Source organism: Carassius gibelio, chromosome A7 (genome assembly GCF_023724105.1).
Source record: "Carassius gibelio isolate Cgi1373 ecotype wild population from Czech Republic chromosome A7, carGib1.2-hapl.c, whole genome shotgun sequence".
In the NCBI taxonomy this organism is placed as follows: Eukaryota; Metazoa; Chordata; class Actinopteri; order Cypriniformes; family Cyprinidae; genus Carassius; species Carassius gibelio.
The window spans coordinates 32,669,280-32,688,224 of NC_068377.1; the positions used below are offsets into that span (position 1 = coordinate 32,669,280).

General features: G+C 32.9%; 3 protein-coding genes across 3 annotated transcripts; 2 read left to right on the plus strand and 1 right to left on the minus strand.

Annotated features, from left to right (window-relative positions):
* Positions 1-9: 9 nt before the first annotated feature.
* On the plus strand, positions 10-3,017 carry LOC128017291 (immunoglobulin kappa light chain). The gene is made up of 5 exons (XM_052602605.1): positions 10-1,474; positions 1,556-1,900; positions 2,190-2,297; positions 2,494-2,546; positions 2,671-3,017. The coding sequence occupies exons 1-5, from the start codon at positions 1,126-1,128 to the stop codon at positions 2,797-2,799; spliced, it is 984 nt and encodes a 327-aa protein (XP_052458565.1). The 5' UTR covers positions 10-1,125; the 3' UTR covers positions 2,800-3,017.
* A 4,302-nt stretch (positions 3,018-7,319) lies between these two features.
* On the plus strand, positions 7,320-9,157 carry LOC128016345 (uncharacterized). Its single transcript, XM_052600828.1, has 6 exons — positions 7,320-7,383; positions 7,488-7,835; positions 7,927-8,289; positions 8,500-8,607; positions 8,842-8,897; positions 9,037-9,157. The coding sequence occupies exons 1-6, from the start codon at positions 7,338-7,340 to the stop codon at positions 9,145-9,147; spliced, it is 1,032 nt and encodes a 343-aa protein (XP_052456788.1). The 5' UTR covers positions 7,320-7,337; the 3' UTR covers positions 9,148-9,157.
* Positions 9,158-12,119: 2,962 nt separating this feature from the next.
* On the minus strand, positions 12,120-13,804 carry LOC128017299 (uncharacterized). Its single transcript, XM_052602616.1, has 6 exons — positions 13,732-13,804; positions 13,229-13,576; positions 12,767-13,126; positions 12,552-12,656; positions 12,419-12,453; positions 12,120-12,226 (listed from the first exon to the last, which is right to left on the minus strand). Exons 1-6 carry the CDS (start codon positions 13,772-13,774, stop codon positions 12,176-12,178), a joined length of 942 nt encoding a protein of 313 aa, XP_052458576.1. The 5' UTR covers positions 13,775-13,804; the 3' UTR covers positions 12,120-12,175.
* Between the last annotated feature and the right edge of the window lie 5,141 nt (positions 13,805-18,945).

Sequence of the window (18,945 nt, forward strand, 5' to 3'; positions counted from 1 at the left end):
GCATTAAAAATGGTCAGTTTTGGTTCTTGTTGACTGGATGTTTTAACAAAATTTGAACTGTTTTAAATATCCAAGATGACAACTGGATGCCATTTGCTGAAACATGCAATATGATGAGGTCATGTGACATTGTAGCATACTACTATTACAAGCAACCAGGTGATGGCAGTGAGGTATCACAAATAGAGAAAAGCAGACAAAAATATACATTTTTATCTTGATTTCCAACATATTATGCTCATGTAAATTCACTTACAGAATATTCTTTCATCATTCATCATGCAAATGCTTTTATATAAAGATTTACAGTAGCACTTCAACACTTCATTTGCATTCATTTGAATATTTGAACACACCTGCCATTTATGTTCATAACTCCTCATCCTTTTACAATATAAATGTCATTTCTTTCAGGGTTTAAAATCACGGGTTTGTAGTCCAACTCTTGAAATACTGTAAATGTTAAGCAGTTTCCACTGCAAGAAATTCCAAGTGGATCTTTGTTGTTGTTGTTGTTTGTTGCACCACAACTTAATATGTATCAATATCGGTTATGCATTTGTTGTAAAGTGTGATATTTTCATCAAAATCTTTCAAAATTAAACCAAGTTCGTGTTTGTGTGTGTTTGTGAGTCCACATCTATTGGCCCTACTCTGATATGTACTATAAAGTGGAATTTTCCTTTGTCTAATGTAGAAACTGATCAGTGTATCGAGTTTAAACAATGCTAGTTATTTTAAATATGTATAGCGTCATTGATACTTTGTTTAAATCCTGATCTACATCAGAATAAATACTTTACAAATCATTAAAGATTTGATGATAATGTTCCACATCTGTTAGAAGCAGAAGTTAAACAAGGAAATGAGCAATGACATGTTAGCTCAGAGAGCCAATGCAATGATGTGATGATGCTTCCACTCAAAGCAGAGGAAAGGTTTCAGAGAATCTAAGGTTGAGCACTGAAGGTCATCTGAAAATGTATGTCATTCTGTTCATTGTATGTGTTCTCTTTTATAAACCATGTAAGTACAAAACTTGGTTTCACAAGTTTTTCTTAAACCTTCTTTACTTTTTATTATGTCGCTTATGTTTCAACAAATGTCTTCGCATTATTTACAGCAATGCAATATTCTACAAGTATTCGGCAGACAGAAGATGTAGCAGTTCAAGTAGGCGATGATGTGACATTATACTGCTTTCACCCAAAAGAACAACTGAATAGAGTCATGTGGTTAAAACAGACTCTGGGAGAGAGACCTGTTCTTGTAGCCTCTTCATATCACTGGACTCAAAAAAGTGTACTTTATGATGATTTTGAAAAGTCAAAACGCTTTAGAGTAGATACATTGAGTGGCAGCTTTAATTTGACTATTCAAAAAACGGCAGAATCTGATTCAGCTACATACTTCTGTGCTGTTTCTTTCTCTAATGTTGTCCACTTTGGAGCAGGAACTAATCTAGTGCTTAGAGGTGGGTGATCAATATTTAGACTAACTCTTTATGAAATTTGTAATGTTTTACAGTCTCAAATTCATAATATTTCTTCAGCAGGTTCTAAATCCAACAGGATTCATATTCTAAAGCAGCCTCACCCTGAAATAACATCGTCCGGTGGAAATGTAACTCTACTATGTACAATCCAAAATCAACAAGAGAGTTGTGGAGATGATCACAAAGTCTACTGGTTCAAACAGGGTTTAGAAAAATCCCATTCAGGAATCATTTACACTCAAGGAAGTTGTAAAAACAGCTCAATGACTGTTTCTCCTACCAAGAGCTGTGTCTACAGTCTCTCTTTGAGAAACATCAAGCCCTCTGATGATGGGACTTACTACTGTGCTGTGGTCACGTGTAAGGAAATTTTATTTGGAAATGGAATTAATCTGGCTTCTTATGGTAAGTGTATTTAATACAATTTATAACAAGTTGTGTATCTTAAGCAGCCATTTTACCATTGATGACCAAGTTTGAGTTTCTTGTGTGTCATACAATGTCAAGACAAAACCTTTTGACATCTAAAACTGTGTAGTATAACACATAGAGTACCATAAAGTGTTTAAAACATGTTGTTCATCTGTAATATTGAATTTCTGTTGATGCAAAATTAATCACATGCTTCTTTAATTGCATGCTGTATGCAGGACAAAGAATGTGGTGCATTCAAGTTATGTGTTACTTGTTTCAGATGAAGGTAAAGGCCAACACATAAATATCTACATACTAATTGGCCTTGCAGCACTGCTGACTGTAAGCTTCATCACTAATATTCTACTTTGTGTGAAAAAGATGAAAGGTAACAGCTCACTTTAATGTATTTATATTAATAATACATCATATTAAATACACAAGGATATACATTAAAATGAAAACATGACCTATTTTTAATTATTCAGAACTATCATGTAAAATGTATTAAAGAAAATTAACATAATGCCTGGAAATGGCATTTCAAAGTACTAAAAATCATATATCATTTTATCTTTTAACAGGAAACACATCTCAACCCGTTCATGCTACAGATGATGTAGTGTCAAGTGTACAGGTTTGTATTACTTGGACAGATAAAATGATATGTTAAAGGTCAAGTATTTAGACAACTGTGGCTTAGATGATGTACATCACTTAATGGAAACGTTTCTTAAATATATTTATATCTTTTATTTTAGTACCACAGGACCTCCGATTTGAATTATGCTGCTTTAAAATTCACAAGCCGAAACTCAAGACAGCAGCGAGAGGAGAGTCAAAGGCCGACGGAGTACTCCGGACTGAAATATAAAAACTCTGTATCGTAATACTGAATATGTATAATTGCAAATATTGTTTGCTAAACAGAGCCACTTTAAATACCATATGATAAATCATAATTGAGATTATGTTATGTTCTGAATAAATATTAAACGTAAATGTTTACAGTTAGACTCTTTATTCTGTAAAAATAATCACAGACAACTAGCTCATGCTTACTGTGTTCTCTAATGTTCATGTTGTTCTGCATGTGAATAAAGTGTTATTTGAGCAATATGCCATGTTTTTTTCTTCATAAGAAGACAGAAACGGACCCCCGTGCTCTTTGTATTTCTTTTTCAGATACCATTGCAACATGGATGGGGATAAAAACTCACAATTATGCTATTTTTATTTGTTTCGAATGTGAATGGTGATGGGATCTAATTTAATGATTGATAAAACTACACCACAAACCACAAGATCACACCCCCGTTTACACCCCAGTACTGTGGTGAGATTTAATCAGTTGCTCAAAATACACAAACGAGCTTGAGACACTCTTCTTCCATTTGATGTGCATGAGACTGTCTGTCTGCAGTACCTTTAGCCTGTTTGACACCCACTCACTCTCTCTCTCCTCACTGTGTGGCACAAGCTTTACTCATGATTAAAATCAGAGACAGAAGAAAACATTAGTCCCACCCGGAAAAATCTCCAGCAGAAGTCCGGCAGAAAAGTAAGAGAAGATGAAATCAGTCATCAGACTGGAAAGCAGTCAGGCCAAACACGTGAGTCAAACTAAAAGAGGGGCTGTGTGAGTGAATGACATCATATCCTGTTAAGTGAGTTACAGGAAAAACCTGCTTAGTGTAGAGTTAAACCTGCTCCGGTGAACATCAGCGGATCAGCTTTGTATCTTGTATAATTAGATCAAATTACCTATTCAATGCACGATTCATACGACACAAATCTTGTAATTATTAATTATTTTGAGTAAAATTATTTTACTTAATTAGTTATTTGGATTTTTTTACATATTGTATTATTGTATTTTGAATTTTAGATTGTTGGTTGGTAATATTTTTTATGTCTGTAATAGTAGTATATAGAGCTGTAGCTTAACACCATGCAGTAATGTTATTTTGAATGGTCCCTGTGAAATAAACACACACTCATGTTGATTGTTATAGTTTATTGGGACTCTACATAGATGTAATGATTTTAATACAGTCCAAACGGTATTTTCTATCCTCTTACCCTAACCCTACCCCTCACACAAACTTTTCAGCATTTGAAGTATTTAAAGTGTTTATTATCTTTTTAAAGCTATTTTAATTAGGAATTATTAAGAAACAGCTCATAAAACACATTTATGTTGCTAAAGCAGTGTAATACCCATGTCATTACACTAATTTGTGTCCACACACACACACACACACACACACACACACACACACACACACACGTATAATAAGAATAAGTGACAAATATATATTTTAAAAAATTAAACGTAATAAATGTAACAAAGTGAAAATGGATCAGCACCTTTGCTCTCAGTGTGAGCATGAACATGCATCATGGTTTAAGTAGTTTCCACCCGCAACACAAGACCCATTTAGTTTTTCTTTCACAACTCTTGCTGCATCAAAGCCACACACACAGGCACACACACGCACACACAAAATCACCAACCTTTGTCTTCACATTACTTTCCATTACCAAAAAAACACAAATAGCCCACCCTACTTCTACAGAGAGAAAGAGAGAAAAAATATTATCTGAGATCTTACTGGACAGTTTTACTAGTTACATATCACTAAAGATATTTATTCATGTATGTCCCCAGTTATTGTGTTTGCATAAAAATATTATAAACAAATATTAAACTATTTTTTTTTATCAAATTGTTTTCTTCCAGTTAGCATAAGTTTTGTATTTAATTCTGGAACTAATTGGTCATGGGCCTCACTGATCTGATCTTATGCGCTTCAGTCAGAGTGAATTTAACCAATATTATCCACGAATAATGCTTATTTTTACTTAAAAACTGATGTGCATAAGCTCGTATCAATGAAGCATACAACCAATCAGTTCCAAAAAGAAATACAATTGCTAATTAAAAGAAATAAAAAAAAAAGCTGGCAAAATTATTGAATCCAAGATAAAGATAAAATGGCATGAGAGTGTTACAAGCCGGGGCCGGTTGACCACAACACCTATTTAAGTATATGATTTCCAGCACAAGCATAAGTTTTAAATAAGAGCATAATAAAATATGTACGGTGCATCGATTTCATCATAGCTCATGTAAATCTTAAATTTTAAAACTTAAAAATTTTAATTATACTTATTCTGCTCCCCCTGCTGATGAAAACAGGAAGAACTGACAAGAAGAGCAAAATAACTCTATTCGAATTAGAATATTGCACAACAGATATGAAATTGATTGTAAGTGTTTGAAGTTTTTTGTGGTTACTTTGATATATTTATATATATTTGATTTGTTCCATAACTTCAGTATAAACAATCGATGTCTGCTTTATATAGTTATGGACAGTTTCTATTTTATCACACTAATAACACTGAAAGTTTATTCCTCAAAAATATGTACATATATAATATTTTGTTTAGTGATATGTTTTTAATTATCTTTAAAGAGGTAATATATATATATATATATATATATATATATATATATATATATATATATATATATATTATCTGTATTAAACATGTAATATATACTTAACATATACATAGAACATCTGACAAATGCATAAGGATATGCCATATTTTATAATGATTATTTTCATTATTGTTTTTAATATTATGTGTTATTTAGCATTACAGTGGAAAACAGAGCAGAGAGATCACCAGCCTCATTTAAGAGTTCACAGTGCAGACTGTTGATCTCTGTGTTGTGTTTGTGGTCAGTGCATGACAACAGAATGGAAAGATCAAGCTGTCTTCAGTAAGGCTCAATCTTAGTGGTCAAAAGTTTCCACAGCGTCTGACATTGCTAAAAAAAGAGAAGGTGTCAAAAGCAGTCACATGCATTTACAGCAGCTTAGACTTGGTTCATTGCTACCACTTGTGAAAGCCTGAGGGGTGAAACTACAAAGGCATTTGATTTCAAGTGTAACATTTGTTCTCATAGGACACTGCTCTAGTTAAAAAATAATAACAAAAAGTTAAACAACGCAAAGGACACTGCTCTGTTTGAACAAAGGTTTACAGTTTTTAAAAGTACAGTTTAACTTGCTCATGCAAACTCATGTTGAACCTTAACTTCTGATGTGCATGTTTATCAGTTTATTGTTTGTGTAAATTATAGTTCAGATCAAAATGCTCCTGTCTTAGTGTGATTTGTCTGTCTATGGCAGGACAAAAATAGACATGAAATACAGAAAAATGCGTGCGTAAAAGGTTTTAATTTAAATTTGAATTTTAAATTAAAAGACAAAGTATAATATGTAATACACAAATAAAATTGAAAATAATAATAATGTCATAAGGTTTCATGTTCAGGCAAAGAGGTCCAACCTCAAACTCACACAATCGGATAAGCCAACGTTTAGATAGCACCACAGAGCCACGGTGTTTCAAAATTACCTACTAATAGTTAATGTTACTTAAAGTTGACATTATGTAAAGTTGTCTCAGTATGAACTGTAATAAAAGACTTTAACATATTTATTATGTAGCAAGTATTTTAAAAAGTCCTTTAACACTGAAAAACGCACTGAAAACTGCACACACTTCACCTTTAAGTTGAGGTGCAGGAGCTTTATTTATCAAAAGCTAAGTTAAGTAATAAGATAGATTCAAACCACAGACCCATTCAATATTTAAAAACATAAAAATGTCATATACTGTATTTACAAATATACAAATTATGTTTATTGGTGATTAGTTCTATTGCATAATGAAGAGGTGATAAAGGATGTATCAACACTGGCCCATTAATGAAAGCTAATCAAAGTTGATCATAAGTAATGTCATGTACTATATAATGATATCATGTTGCATTTATTTATTATAACCCTATTTATGGTGCATCAAAATATGATAATGCTTTTTATGCTAACAAATCTGCACGACATCCAAGTGTTGTGTAATTTCAGGACCATGGACAGGGATTTTCTGTGTCAAAGGTTGCAGTGCATTTTTATTTACATTTGGCCTGAATCAAACTACTAATAAAAAAAAATAATAATAAACATTTGTTAGAGGATGATAGTTAAATCTCTCCCAATTTAACTTTATTTGTCCATGTAGTTTGTACAGTATGTAAATTCATGTTTTACCATAATTTTTGTTTGATAAAATAAAATGCACTTTTCTTGAAAAAAGGGAAATGATATATGAATATCCTACAATTAATATTTTAAATGGATTTCCATTTTTGTCTTCTTAATCGATTTAATGTGTGGGTTGAAAGCTCTGCACATAAAACTGTGTCAAGTTCAGGAAATGGGCGATGATTTGCTGACGAACAGAATCATGTCATCTTAAGGTATCTTAAGTGTATGGAACAGTTTACCCTATGTGAGCTACTTTTTTTTTTTGAGCCTGAGCACAGAATGATCTGGATGACGATAAAATGGACAGACAACTTTGTGTGACGATCTTCCTCTTATATGAATTCTGTAAGTGCCATTTCAATAATATTCATATAAATTTAACAAACAAGGCTAAAGCTTTTCTAAAGATCATCAAAATGTTACAAATTATATTTGTAATCTATTAACAGTTATAATATATGGAGACATTTTACAACTGGACCCAGTTGTATCAGTTCATGAAGGAGAACCTGTGGTTTTGTCCTGCCTTTTAACAACGAAACAATTAAGTATGGCACTGTGGTACAAGCAAGTCACTGGAGAAGAACCACGTCTCATTGCTTCCTCTGTTCTCCATTCATCAGAAAGCCAATTTCACAATCAATTTAACAGCAGTCATTTTAATGTGTTAAGAGGGAAGGGTAGTTTTAATCTGAGAATTGTGAACACTGTACAATCAGATTGTGGCACGTACTACTGTGCTTTCTCTTTCTCTAATATCATTACATTTGGAAATGGCACACATCTGGCTATTAAAGGTGAGTTAGTGTATGCCTGTTACAAATTAATGATTTTATTATGATAAATGGGGAAAAAACTGTTGTTTATACAAAACATCATCCATTCTAGGAGCACAAATCAGCAAACCCACGAGTCTAAAGCTGCCCAAGATTGAATTAGTTAAGTCAGGGATAAATGTTCCTCTGCAATGTTCAATCCAAAATGAGTTAGAAAGACATGGAAATGAAAGTGAAAGTGAAAATCGTCTCTACTGGTTCAAACACGGATCAGGAGAATCTCCTCCAGGATCTATTTATGTTCATGGAAACACAAGTGATGGATGTGTGGGCAGATCTGAAGCTGACTGTCTTTCACCGACCTGCATGTACAACCTCCCAAGGAAAATGTTCAGTTCCTCACAAACGGGAACTTTCTGTGCACTGGCCACATGTGGGGAGATTTTATTCGGAAATGTTTCTAAACACAGTCCTGGTAAGTGTGAGCATTTTATTATCTTTACTACTTATATTTGGAAATTTATTTAATTGTGTAATATATGTAATATTATTTCAGGTCACTTTTTGAACATAATATTGACAATGTGAGAAAAACGTGATTTTTAAAATATATTTTTGATATTTTATTTTGTTTTATTTTAACTTTTCCAAAATACCTGTGTGATTTATTTATTTATTGCTTTAGACAACTTTGAGAGTCAGAACATACTATTATTCATTCAAATCGGCCTTGCAGCACTGTTGGCAATAAGTTTTACCATCAACATTCTACTTTGTTGCATGAGGAAAAATGGTAAGCATTTATATGAATTTATACAGTCTTCTATTAAAGAGCCTAATTTATATTATTATTCTATATTGTAAAAAATTGCCTTATAAATAGTGTATTAGAAATGTACTGTAATAGTAAATTTCTTAATCAACTATTCTGTAATATTTGAATTTTCTTTTTTGGCCATATGTGAGCGATGACTATTCTTTCTTTTAAAATTGAATTCACAAACTGTTAAATCTCTATTCAAAACAGGGAGAAAATCTCAACAGATACAGACTACTAATGAGGATGATGGGTTAATAAATAAGGTAATTATAAAAAAAAAAGAAAAAGAAACCATTGATAAGGCCTTTGATAAAGCATCTATAATGTGTAATATGACAAAATATGACTGTAATATGTAATCTGACTATTGTAATGTTTTTTTATTTTATTTTTTTATTTTAGAACATGGAGATTACTTACAGTACTGTGCAAATGAGTTCAGTGAGAGTGAAGAGAGAGAGCCGTCCTGAGGACACACTGTATTCTGGTTTAGCATGTCAACAGCAAAGCTGAAAGATTTTTAAATTATATATATATATATATATATATATATATATATATATATATATATATATATATATATATATATATATATATATATATATATATATATAAAAAAATTATACAAATATAATTATTGGTACTTAAGAAAATCTATTTTATTTAGATTTTCTGCCACTAGTATAGCGACATAAAACTGCAAAAGCACACTAAACAATGTACAGAGAATGTCATCATAAATATTTGTAAAAAAAAATGTTATATGATCTGCTCTGACTTTCCAATGACCTGCTATTCTCCAGAAACCATTTATTTTTGTACATATTTAATTTTGTACATATGTTTGTATGTGTGTGAGGCCATATAGACAAAAAAAGGTGAATAAATATGCCTTAGAAAATAAAGATATAGTACAACAGTCTTTTAATTTCATTTTCTCACAAATTACTGTGGCAACAGTAACGCCACAAAAACACTTTTCTCAGCCTTCAACACATTTTCCCCAATACATCACTATATGAATCAATGAATGTTAAAAGACATTGAAATAATGATATAATAGTACAATATTTTGCTAATATATTGCAGTATTTCACCATTGCTGTATATAAGAAGTATTTGAAGATGAAAAAAACCCTTGTTCATCACTGCCATTATATTTATATGATTTTAATGAAAACATGTCCTTTTAGAAGTCTCACACAAAAAAATGTTGTGTTGCACAATCAATAATTAATACAAACAAGCAAACTATACTGAGTCAACAAATAAAAAAAATAAAACTGACATTACCTTCTCAATGCATAGATGCTTGTTCAGATTAAGTGTCTGTTTCATGAGTCTTGAGTAACTTTCAAAATGAGAAAAGTAATTGATCTAAATAAACAGATCTAAACTAACTGATCATGAGCTAACTTCCAAAAACCACAAGGTGGTAGCAGAGACTATAAGTGCAAAGGGCCCACATGAACTTAGTAACATTTATAGGTTTGCTAGTATCTATCTAGTTTATAATCAATGCCAGATTTGATGTATAGTCAGAGATCAATAAAGTCTCATTCAGATAATTTAGTATCCAATACATACATTTGAGAAAATAGGGGTGAACACAGTGGCTATGTGGTAAATAAATGAGGCCATTAGATTTGATATAACACAAGATATGCTAAAGGACAACTTCTAGGAACTCTCCAAAAATAGCGCTGACATTAACAGATAACATCTTTACATCATATCGAAATCACACAAAGGAATAATTTGACATTGAATCATTAATTACATCTTTAATGGCTAAGGAAACTGAAGCTTGTGTATGAAAATTAATTTAGCGGTACATGCAAAATGCTTACATAGCCACTGTACCTTTGAATTTGTCTTGATAAACAAAATACATTTCCAGAAAATAATGCATATAGCACGTTTGTTTGTATTTTAGCATAGTGCATGACTGTAATCTGTGGTTGCAAGTGTGGTGAATAAAGAACTGTGTCACGCCCAGGAAATGGCTGATAGGTGAACAGAATCATGTGACAGTGCCCTACTTCAAGGTGTATGTTATACAACCTTATGAGACTGGGTTGTAACTTGATGATTGTCTCCGCCTGAAGAAGAAAATGGAGAAACAACTTTGTGTGATGGTCTTACTCTTAACTGAAGTGTGTGAGTGTGTACATTTCAATAATTCAAATTATATGTGTTCATCAATTCCATTCAAAATTGTTCTGATGTCATTGTTTCAGATCATTGCTTTTTGTTGTTTTAATTGACCTACAGTGTTAATTCTTTTACAGTGGAGGTGGGGCCGTTGTATTGGACCCAGTTGTATCAGTTCATGAAGGAGATCCTGTGGTTTTGTCCTGCGTTTTAACAACGAAACAATTAAGTATGGCACGTCTCATTGCTTCCTCTGTTCTCCATTCATCAGAAAGCCAATTCCACAATGTATTTGACAGCAATCATTTTGATGTGTTAAGAGGGACTGGTAGTTTTAATCTGAGAATTGTGAACACTGTAGAGTCAGATTGTGGCACTTACTACTGTGCTTTCTCTGTCTCTAATATCATTACATTTGGAAATGGCACACATCTGGCTATTAAAGGTGAGTCAGTGCATGCCAGTTTCATATTAATGTTTTTATTAATGATATGGAAAAAAACAGCTATTTATAAAAAAAATCCATTCTAGGAGCACAAATCAGCAAACCCACGAGTCTATAGTTGCCCAAGATTGAATTAGTTAAATCAGGGTTAAATGTTTCTCTGTAATGTTCAATCCAAAAATCCTAAATACTTGCGTATTCAATCCTTGATGTATAGAAAATATTACTCCTCATGGTATATATATATGAAGAATTCAGATGCAAAAGCCTCTAAGAGCCATCTGATTTTTATCAAGCTCCTATGCTTAAGTTGAGTCATTTTACTTTAATTGCAATGTGCAGGTCCTTTTCCAGACTATTAAAGTGAAATAACTGAACATAAATATAGGAGCCTGATAAAAATCCTAATTTTAGATGAAAATTTCAGATGGCTCTTAGAGGCTTTTGCATCTGAACTCTTCATATATATATATATATATATTTATATAAAGCACAAAACATTAATATTTCAGTTAAAAGCACTTTTTTTTTTACATTTATAACTTACAGTATATATATACAGTATATAGTCATGATCAATTTAAAATGTGAATATAACAAAGTCTTTTTCTATTTAAAAAACAAACAAATGGATGTGTTGTCGATACATCTGTTCAAATCTGACCAGATGAAGGCATGTTACAAAAACTTTGGATTCAGTTTTGCTCTGTTACCTTTCTGCCCTTTTCTCAGGAAAGAAAATTCATGAATAAAGCTGTAAGTAAAGCAATGGAAAATCAGAATCCTAGTCAGAGGAGCAAACACAGAGCATATATATATATATATATATTATTCAAATATAGATGATGTATAATAGGAGATAGATATAGATATAGAAGTCAAATTTCACATGTCTCACATTTCATAACCAGTTTTTTATTTTTATTTCAAGTCTTCTAAATGTTAAAGACGTTTGTGAAACACTGTATAATTTACAGTAGTGGTGACATCAGCCTGAAACAGAACCAAAGTTAACAATGAGACATTGTTTCAATATCATGATTATGGACATACTGACTAATTAAAATATAAATGGGAAAAACTAATTTAATGCAGTATTTAAGCATTTCCACTTTTTATATATATATATATATTGGCATAAAGCATACTTAACATTAAGCTCTGAGAGCAAGAATATGGGCTTACCATTGATTTATCCAGCACAATGTAGGGGATTCCATCTTGAATGAACAATAAGAATAAAATGTTACAACTGCCCTGAAACTGATATTGATTTTACTATTATGACTTGAAGGGTGATAAAGCATGTACATCTTACCTTTTTGCCGGTGCCTTTGCAACTGTGAACCCAGAATTATGATCACAATCACAGATAAACAGTTTGCAGATGCTAAAACTAGGGTAATTGTGCTCCATGGTTTATCTTTAGATATGAAAAAGACAACATCATTTTTCAAAGATATTAATTATGCAGCAACATCATGAGCCCACGATTATTATTGTTATTATTTATTTAGTAAAATTAATGGATACCTGGCCCAGGCAAATCATGTTTTCTTGCATCTCCAAACTGTATCTGTCCACATGCAGCCACAGCGCAGTAGTAAATCCCAGCATCAGAGTGATTGAGGTTTCTCTTGGGCAGGCTGTAGATACATTTGTGTGCAGTAGAGTTCACATCAGAGCTCCTCTCACATTGGGCGTTCCTGCGCTCCTGAGTGAATATCATTCCTGGAGGAGATTCTCCAGATTCACGTCTGAACCAGTAGACGTTGTGTTCTCCTGCACAGCTCTGAGTGAGGACAGTGCACTGAAGTCCCACTGCAGAGTCTTCTGGATGCACTGGATCTATCACAGCTGTCTGATGGTCAGACTGCATGTTCAGGTGTCTGCCTAAAAACACAATAAACAACTACGACATGATTGTAATTTGACCAGACACAATGTGCTACAGTACATGTACCACAGTCAAATTTAAGAAAACATTCTGTTTACCTTTAACAATGAGATCTGTGCCTTGCCCAAATGTGAACTTGTATACATATTTAACATAATAGTACGTTGCAGTGTCTGATTCTTCTACATTTGTGATGCTTAGATTAATACTGCCAGCATCTTTTGTTACAAAAAAGCGATTATGTTTTTCAAAGTCATTTTCAATAACGGCAGGTAAAGCTTGATATGATGAAGTGATTAAAAGGGGTTTCTCTCCAGCTCTTTGTCTGACCCAAGCAACAGTGCTTCTTGACTGTTTTGTAAAAATACAGGTGAAGTTAACACTGTCTCCAGCTTGAACTATCTTCAGATGATTCTGAGTCACGATGTTTCCATTATCTGAGCTGCCTAGAAATGTAATAAGAGAGCAGTTAGCATTGCCTACTGTACAAATTTGTTCAAACACACTGAAAACAAGTATGATGTCTATACACTTTTTTTGTTTTAGCTCATTTAGTCTAAGTGTGGGTCTGAAATTAACAGAATAAAAAATAGAAACTTACACTTTAAAAGGTAAAGCATTAGTATAAAAAAATGCTGAATCATTTTTTTCACATCTGCTCCAAACAGGTTAAATCATCTAGAGGGGAAAGAAATAAAATGGAATAAATAATTGTTGCTATATTATATGCATTATTATAAAATTATGCAGTTTAGTTTGTCACATAATTCTTCTTCTTCTTTTTTTTTACATTTTACAGTAAGGTTCATTAGTTTACATTAGTTAACTAATTTAGTTAACATGAACTAAGCATGAACAATACTTCTACAGCATTTATTAATCTTAATGTTAATTTCAACAATTACCAAAGCATTATAAAAATTCTAAACCTGTGCTTGTTAACACTGACATTAGTTAATACACTGTGAATTAATATACTAACAATGAACGACTGTATTTTCATTAACATTAACAAAGATGAAAAATATTGTAATAAATGTATTGTTCATTTGTTTGTTAATTAGAGTTAGAGTGTACTTCATTGTCCTTTTCAGGAAATTTGTTTTTGACTCAGCTGCAGTAGTACATAACATTCACACACACAACACACGACAAACAATAATTAAAAAGTCTTATTATATACAGTACAGACCAAATGTTTGGACACACCTTCTCATTCAAAGAGTTTTCTTTATTTTCATGATGAAAATTGTAGAGTCACACTGAAGGCATCAAAACTATGAATTAACACATGTGGAATTATATACATAACAAAAAACTGAAAATATGTCATATTGTAGGTTCTTCAAAGTAGCCACCTTAAGCTTTGATTACTGCTTTGCACACTCTTGGCATTCTCTTGATGAGCTTCAAGAGGTAGTCACCTGAAATGGTCTTCCAACAGTCTTGAAGGAGTTCCCCGAGAGATGCTTAGCACTTGTTGGCCCTTTTGCCTTCTGTCTGCGGTCCAGCTCACCCCTAAACCATCTGGATTGGGTTCAGGTCTGGTGACTGTGGAGGCCAGGTCATCTGGCGCAGCACCCCATCACTCTCCTTCTTGCTCAAATAGCCCTTGATGCCTTCAGTGTGCCTTCAAATTTCATAGTCATGAAAATAAAGAAAACTCTTTGAATGAGAAGGTGTGTCCAAACTTTTGGTCTGTACTGTATATATTATAAATATTAGTGCTGGGCAACGATATTATTTAAAAATGTAAAATTGCAATTAATCGCACAGTTGTCTGCTATTAATCACAATTAATCACATTGTTATGCAAACATTTTTTTTATAATGCATTCAAAAGTAGTGTATTGTTCTGTTATATGAACAAAAGAGCAATAACATTTGTTTCTCACATTTCTCAATATTTAGAAGTTTTTCTGCTCCAACAGATTCCAGATTTTCAAATAGTTGTATCTCGGCCAAATATTGTTAGTCTGATCCTAACAAAACATTCATACATCAATGGAAAGCTTATTTATTCAGATTTCAGATGATGTATAAATTTCCAGGGTCACATTTGGTTTGCAAACTCTTTTAAACAAATAAGGTGGCTTTTTACAGTAGTATTCATTTTACATAGTAGATGTTAAAATATTTATTGTAAATCTTAAATTCTAACATTAATTTAATTAAATTTAATATAAAACAAGCTATCTGTCATTGCCAGGGCATTAATGTTTTTTATAGAAAATATTTTATTGTTTGTTATAGAAAAACAAGTCATGCTCAGAGTCCAGTGCCTTGATCGTAACATTATAACAGGCATCTTCCTATCAGAGACCTGAACGATCGCGGGACCCATCACAGCAGAGTGCAGCGCGGGGACAACACTTGATGTGCGGGTAGAGCTCGTGTTTGCGGGATCTGGGAGAATAATTAGAGTATCCTCAAACTAGGGAATCTTAACCCCAAAATCCTGGTTCTTTTTTGCAAAAGGCACCAGAGTGAAGATATTCTGATACATGCTGCATGATTTCGTGAATATTTCTGAGGAGCAAAAATGATAGATATGTACAGCAATATATTGTGAGATGGCCGTGTGTTGCTGCGTTCTATACGACTCCAAATAAACCACAAAGTTAACAAAACAATGCACTCCACTATGCTGAGCAAGCACTTCTCTGCTGTACTCGTACTATCGTAAACTTCCTATTTCCCATTTATGAAGTCGTGATTATGAGCTTGTTGCATTATTTTCTATTAAAAATAGCACACACACATTACAATAATTACATCTTTCTATTTAAAATATCAATAGATACAGGTAAAAATATTTTTTTTTTGTAACGGTTGCCCTTACCACAAAGTGGTACTCTATAATATCTCCCTGATGGCAAAAGTTTATACATTGGAAATAAAAAATTGCTATGATCACTCCCTATTGTTTGTGCATTCTTAAGAAACTGCGACTCATGAATTAATTGAAGTGATCTGTACCTACTCTCTTATACCTGTAACTTTCATTGCAGTTTTAACAAGATGTGCAAGCTGCGATTTTAATTAGACTGAAAGGTTGCCATACCAAGCTTGCATCCAGTAGTATAATAGACTACCTAAGACTGCTTGATAAAATAGTTAAATAATTTTCAGATTTACAACAAACAACCCCCAAGTCTTCTTAAAAAAAACAACCATTGTTGGAACTTAAAACAGAGATTATTAATGTGGGCTAGTAATACATAAACTAACATTAACTAATGGGACCTTATAAAAAAATACAAATATTTGTAAAAAATTTATTAATTTACGTAGTATATTGTAAAATAATGCGTCATTGTTTTCTACATTGTTGTGTCATGTACAAATAGAGATAGTTACCTCAATAAATCTCCTCTTCTTCTTGTTTGTGCTGGTTGACTGAATGAGTTACCCTTCACCTATAAATATTTTAACAGAGCTGGATTTACTTGATTATAGTAAATGAAAAGATTGGATTCAGGTGTAAAAAAAGAAAAGAAAAAAAGCATCAACTCATTATGCAACTCAACCAAACTAAACTAAAGTGGGAGGATACTGTATCTGCAATCTCTTTATCACAAAGCTGATCTACTCAAAAGATTGACGCCCCACTACGACTGCCTTTGATGTGTAAAAAAGGAAAAAAACACACACCACATGTAACATAAGCAGTCCTTTCATCTAAAGCACACAAACAAACTTACAAATGACCTTTAAAATTTTTAATCCTTTCGACAGACAGTGTCGTAAAACGTAAAAAAAAAAAATAATAAAATAATAATTACATTTTCATAAAACTAGTATACATGGTTTTATATTACTCAGACATTTAAACAAATGTTTCACTGAGTGGTACTAAAACACGGGTTCAATGCGATGAACCCTGGCAAATTTGTATTTGATACAGGTATATAGTGCTGTGTTTTTTATTGTTGCTTCTGGTATGTATTGCAATGGTTCAGAATTCAAATATCCGTCTACTGTAGCTAAAAGCAAATGCTCTATCATGTTGGAAATATGCCTTACACCAAACACAACCATAAATCTACCGATAGTGTTAAAACGGATTTGTTGATAGAATGTAGAATGATATAATGTTATATATAGAAATGAACTGTTTTGTTGAACCTTGGTTACACGGGATTCAAACCAGAGCTCCTCACCTCTCAAGTATCTTTCTGTACTCTGTGAGCTACCGAACAAACCTACTGTCTATGAAAACCCATAGATATCAAGCTGTATATGTGCGATGCTAACATTCAAAAGCATACATTTTCAAATCTCCCAGCATATTAGTATTGTTTTTATGTAATAACATGATATTCTTTGTAGTTTGTGAAAGATGCCTTGAGAATGCACATTTCCTGTGTTTAAGCTGACAGGTGCTTGCGGTGGTAGGGGCCCCATCAAGTGTATTTGCTCAAATACCACAAAGCACAGACTCCTCCACAAAGTCAGCATATGTCCATGTAAGAATATGTAAGGTCAACTAGAGCACCAGTCAGAAGAGAAAAGAAAGTATATAATTTCCTGTAGAACGGACTGAGAACAGCTGTGATGAATATCAGCGGAGAAACATTTAACTTTAGACATGAAAATATATATATATAATTTTTTTTACAAGTTTTGTAGATTAATATAAAATATTTTGATCCGATGAAGAATTCCCCAAATATGTATATGAAGAGTGCAAACTGTAACTATTTTACTTGCAAGAGGTTATTGTGAACCTCTGTGCTTCTGTATGTGTATGTTTGCATGCATGATTGTGCACAGTGTGGTTTGAGCATTTTCCAACCACAGGACTGACCCACTGATGAGTTTCACACCTATCAATGATTACTGCTGGGTGACAAACACATCGTAATAATAGGAAAAGTTTATTTAAACACTACAAACACCTTATGTGCTCAACTGGGCTTACAAGTTAAAATGTGAGCATTTAACAGGACACAAATTAATTTCCCATTTTACTATGCTGTGTATTTAAATGAACATGCTTTATTAACTTTAATAAAATATAAACATAAAATATTAAATAATCATACAATTTTAACATTTTCATTTAGGAAAATGGAGGCAATAAAATAATGGAAATAGCGGTAATCTTAAATGTTTTTAGCTGTGTTCAAAGAGGACATAATTTACAAAGAAAGTGACACAGCCATGTACGGTGACCCATGTACGGTGACCCATAATTCGTGCACACACACACAGCAGTTAATACACACCCGGAGCAGTGGGCAGCCATTTATGCTGCGGCACCCGGGGAGCAGTTGGGGTTCGGTGCCTTGCTCAAGGGCAGCTCAGTAGTGGTATTGCCAGCCCAAAATTCAAACCCGCAACCCTTTTTAGCATAAATTTTGAATTTTTTTAAATAGCTTCACTTGATTTTAGTACAGGTCTCACAGCCTAATATTTTGGTCTTATGGGGCTTTATGAGACATTTATCAATAATACTGGGCAGCATCACTTTTTTAAACTCTCTTTAAAAACATGATGCAGGCTAATGCTGTCCCATATATGACTGATTATTTATTTATGTTTATTTATTTGAATCATTATGTCAGGGAAATACAGGATTCAGTAGCAGGTAACAAAAAAGTTTATTAAACCCTCACTGAGCAAATAGGGAAAACAACAGGAACACAAAATGGAGGATCACACCAAGTTCACAGGGCCAAGAAAGAACCTCTCAGCAGGGACAGATCCTAGCGTCATCAGACACGCAGCGTCAAAGTCACACCAACCAGAGCATAATTTGGGATGCAGCGTCAAAGTGAACTCCCCGAATGAGAGTGTAATGTGCAGGGAG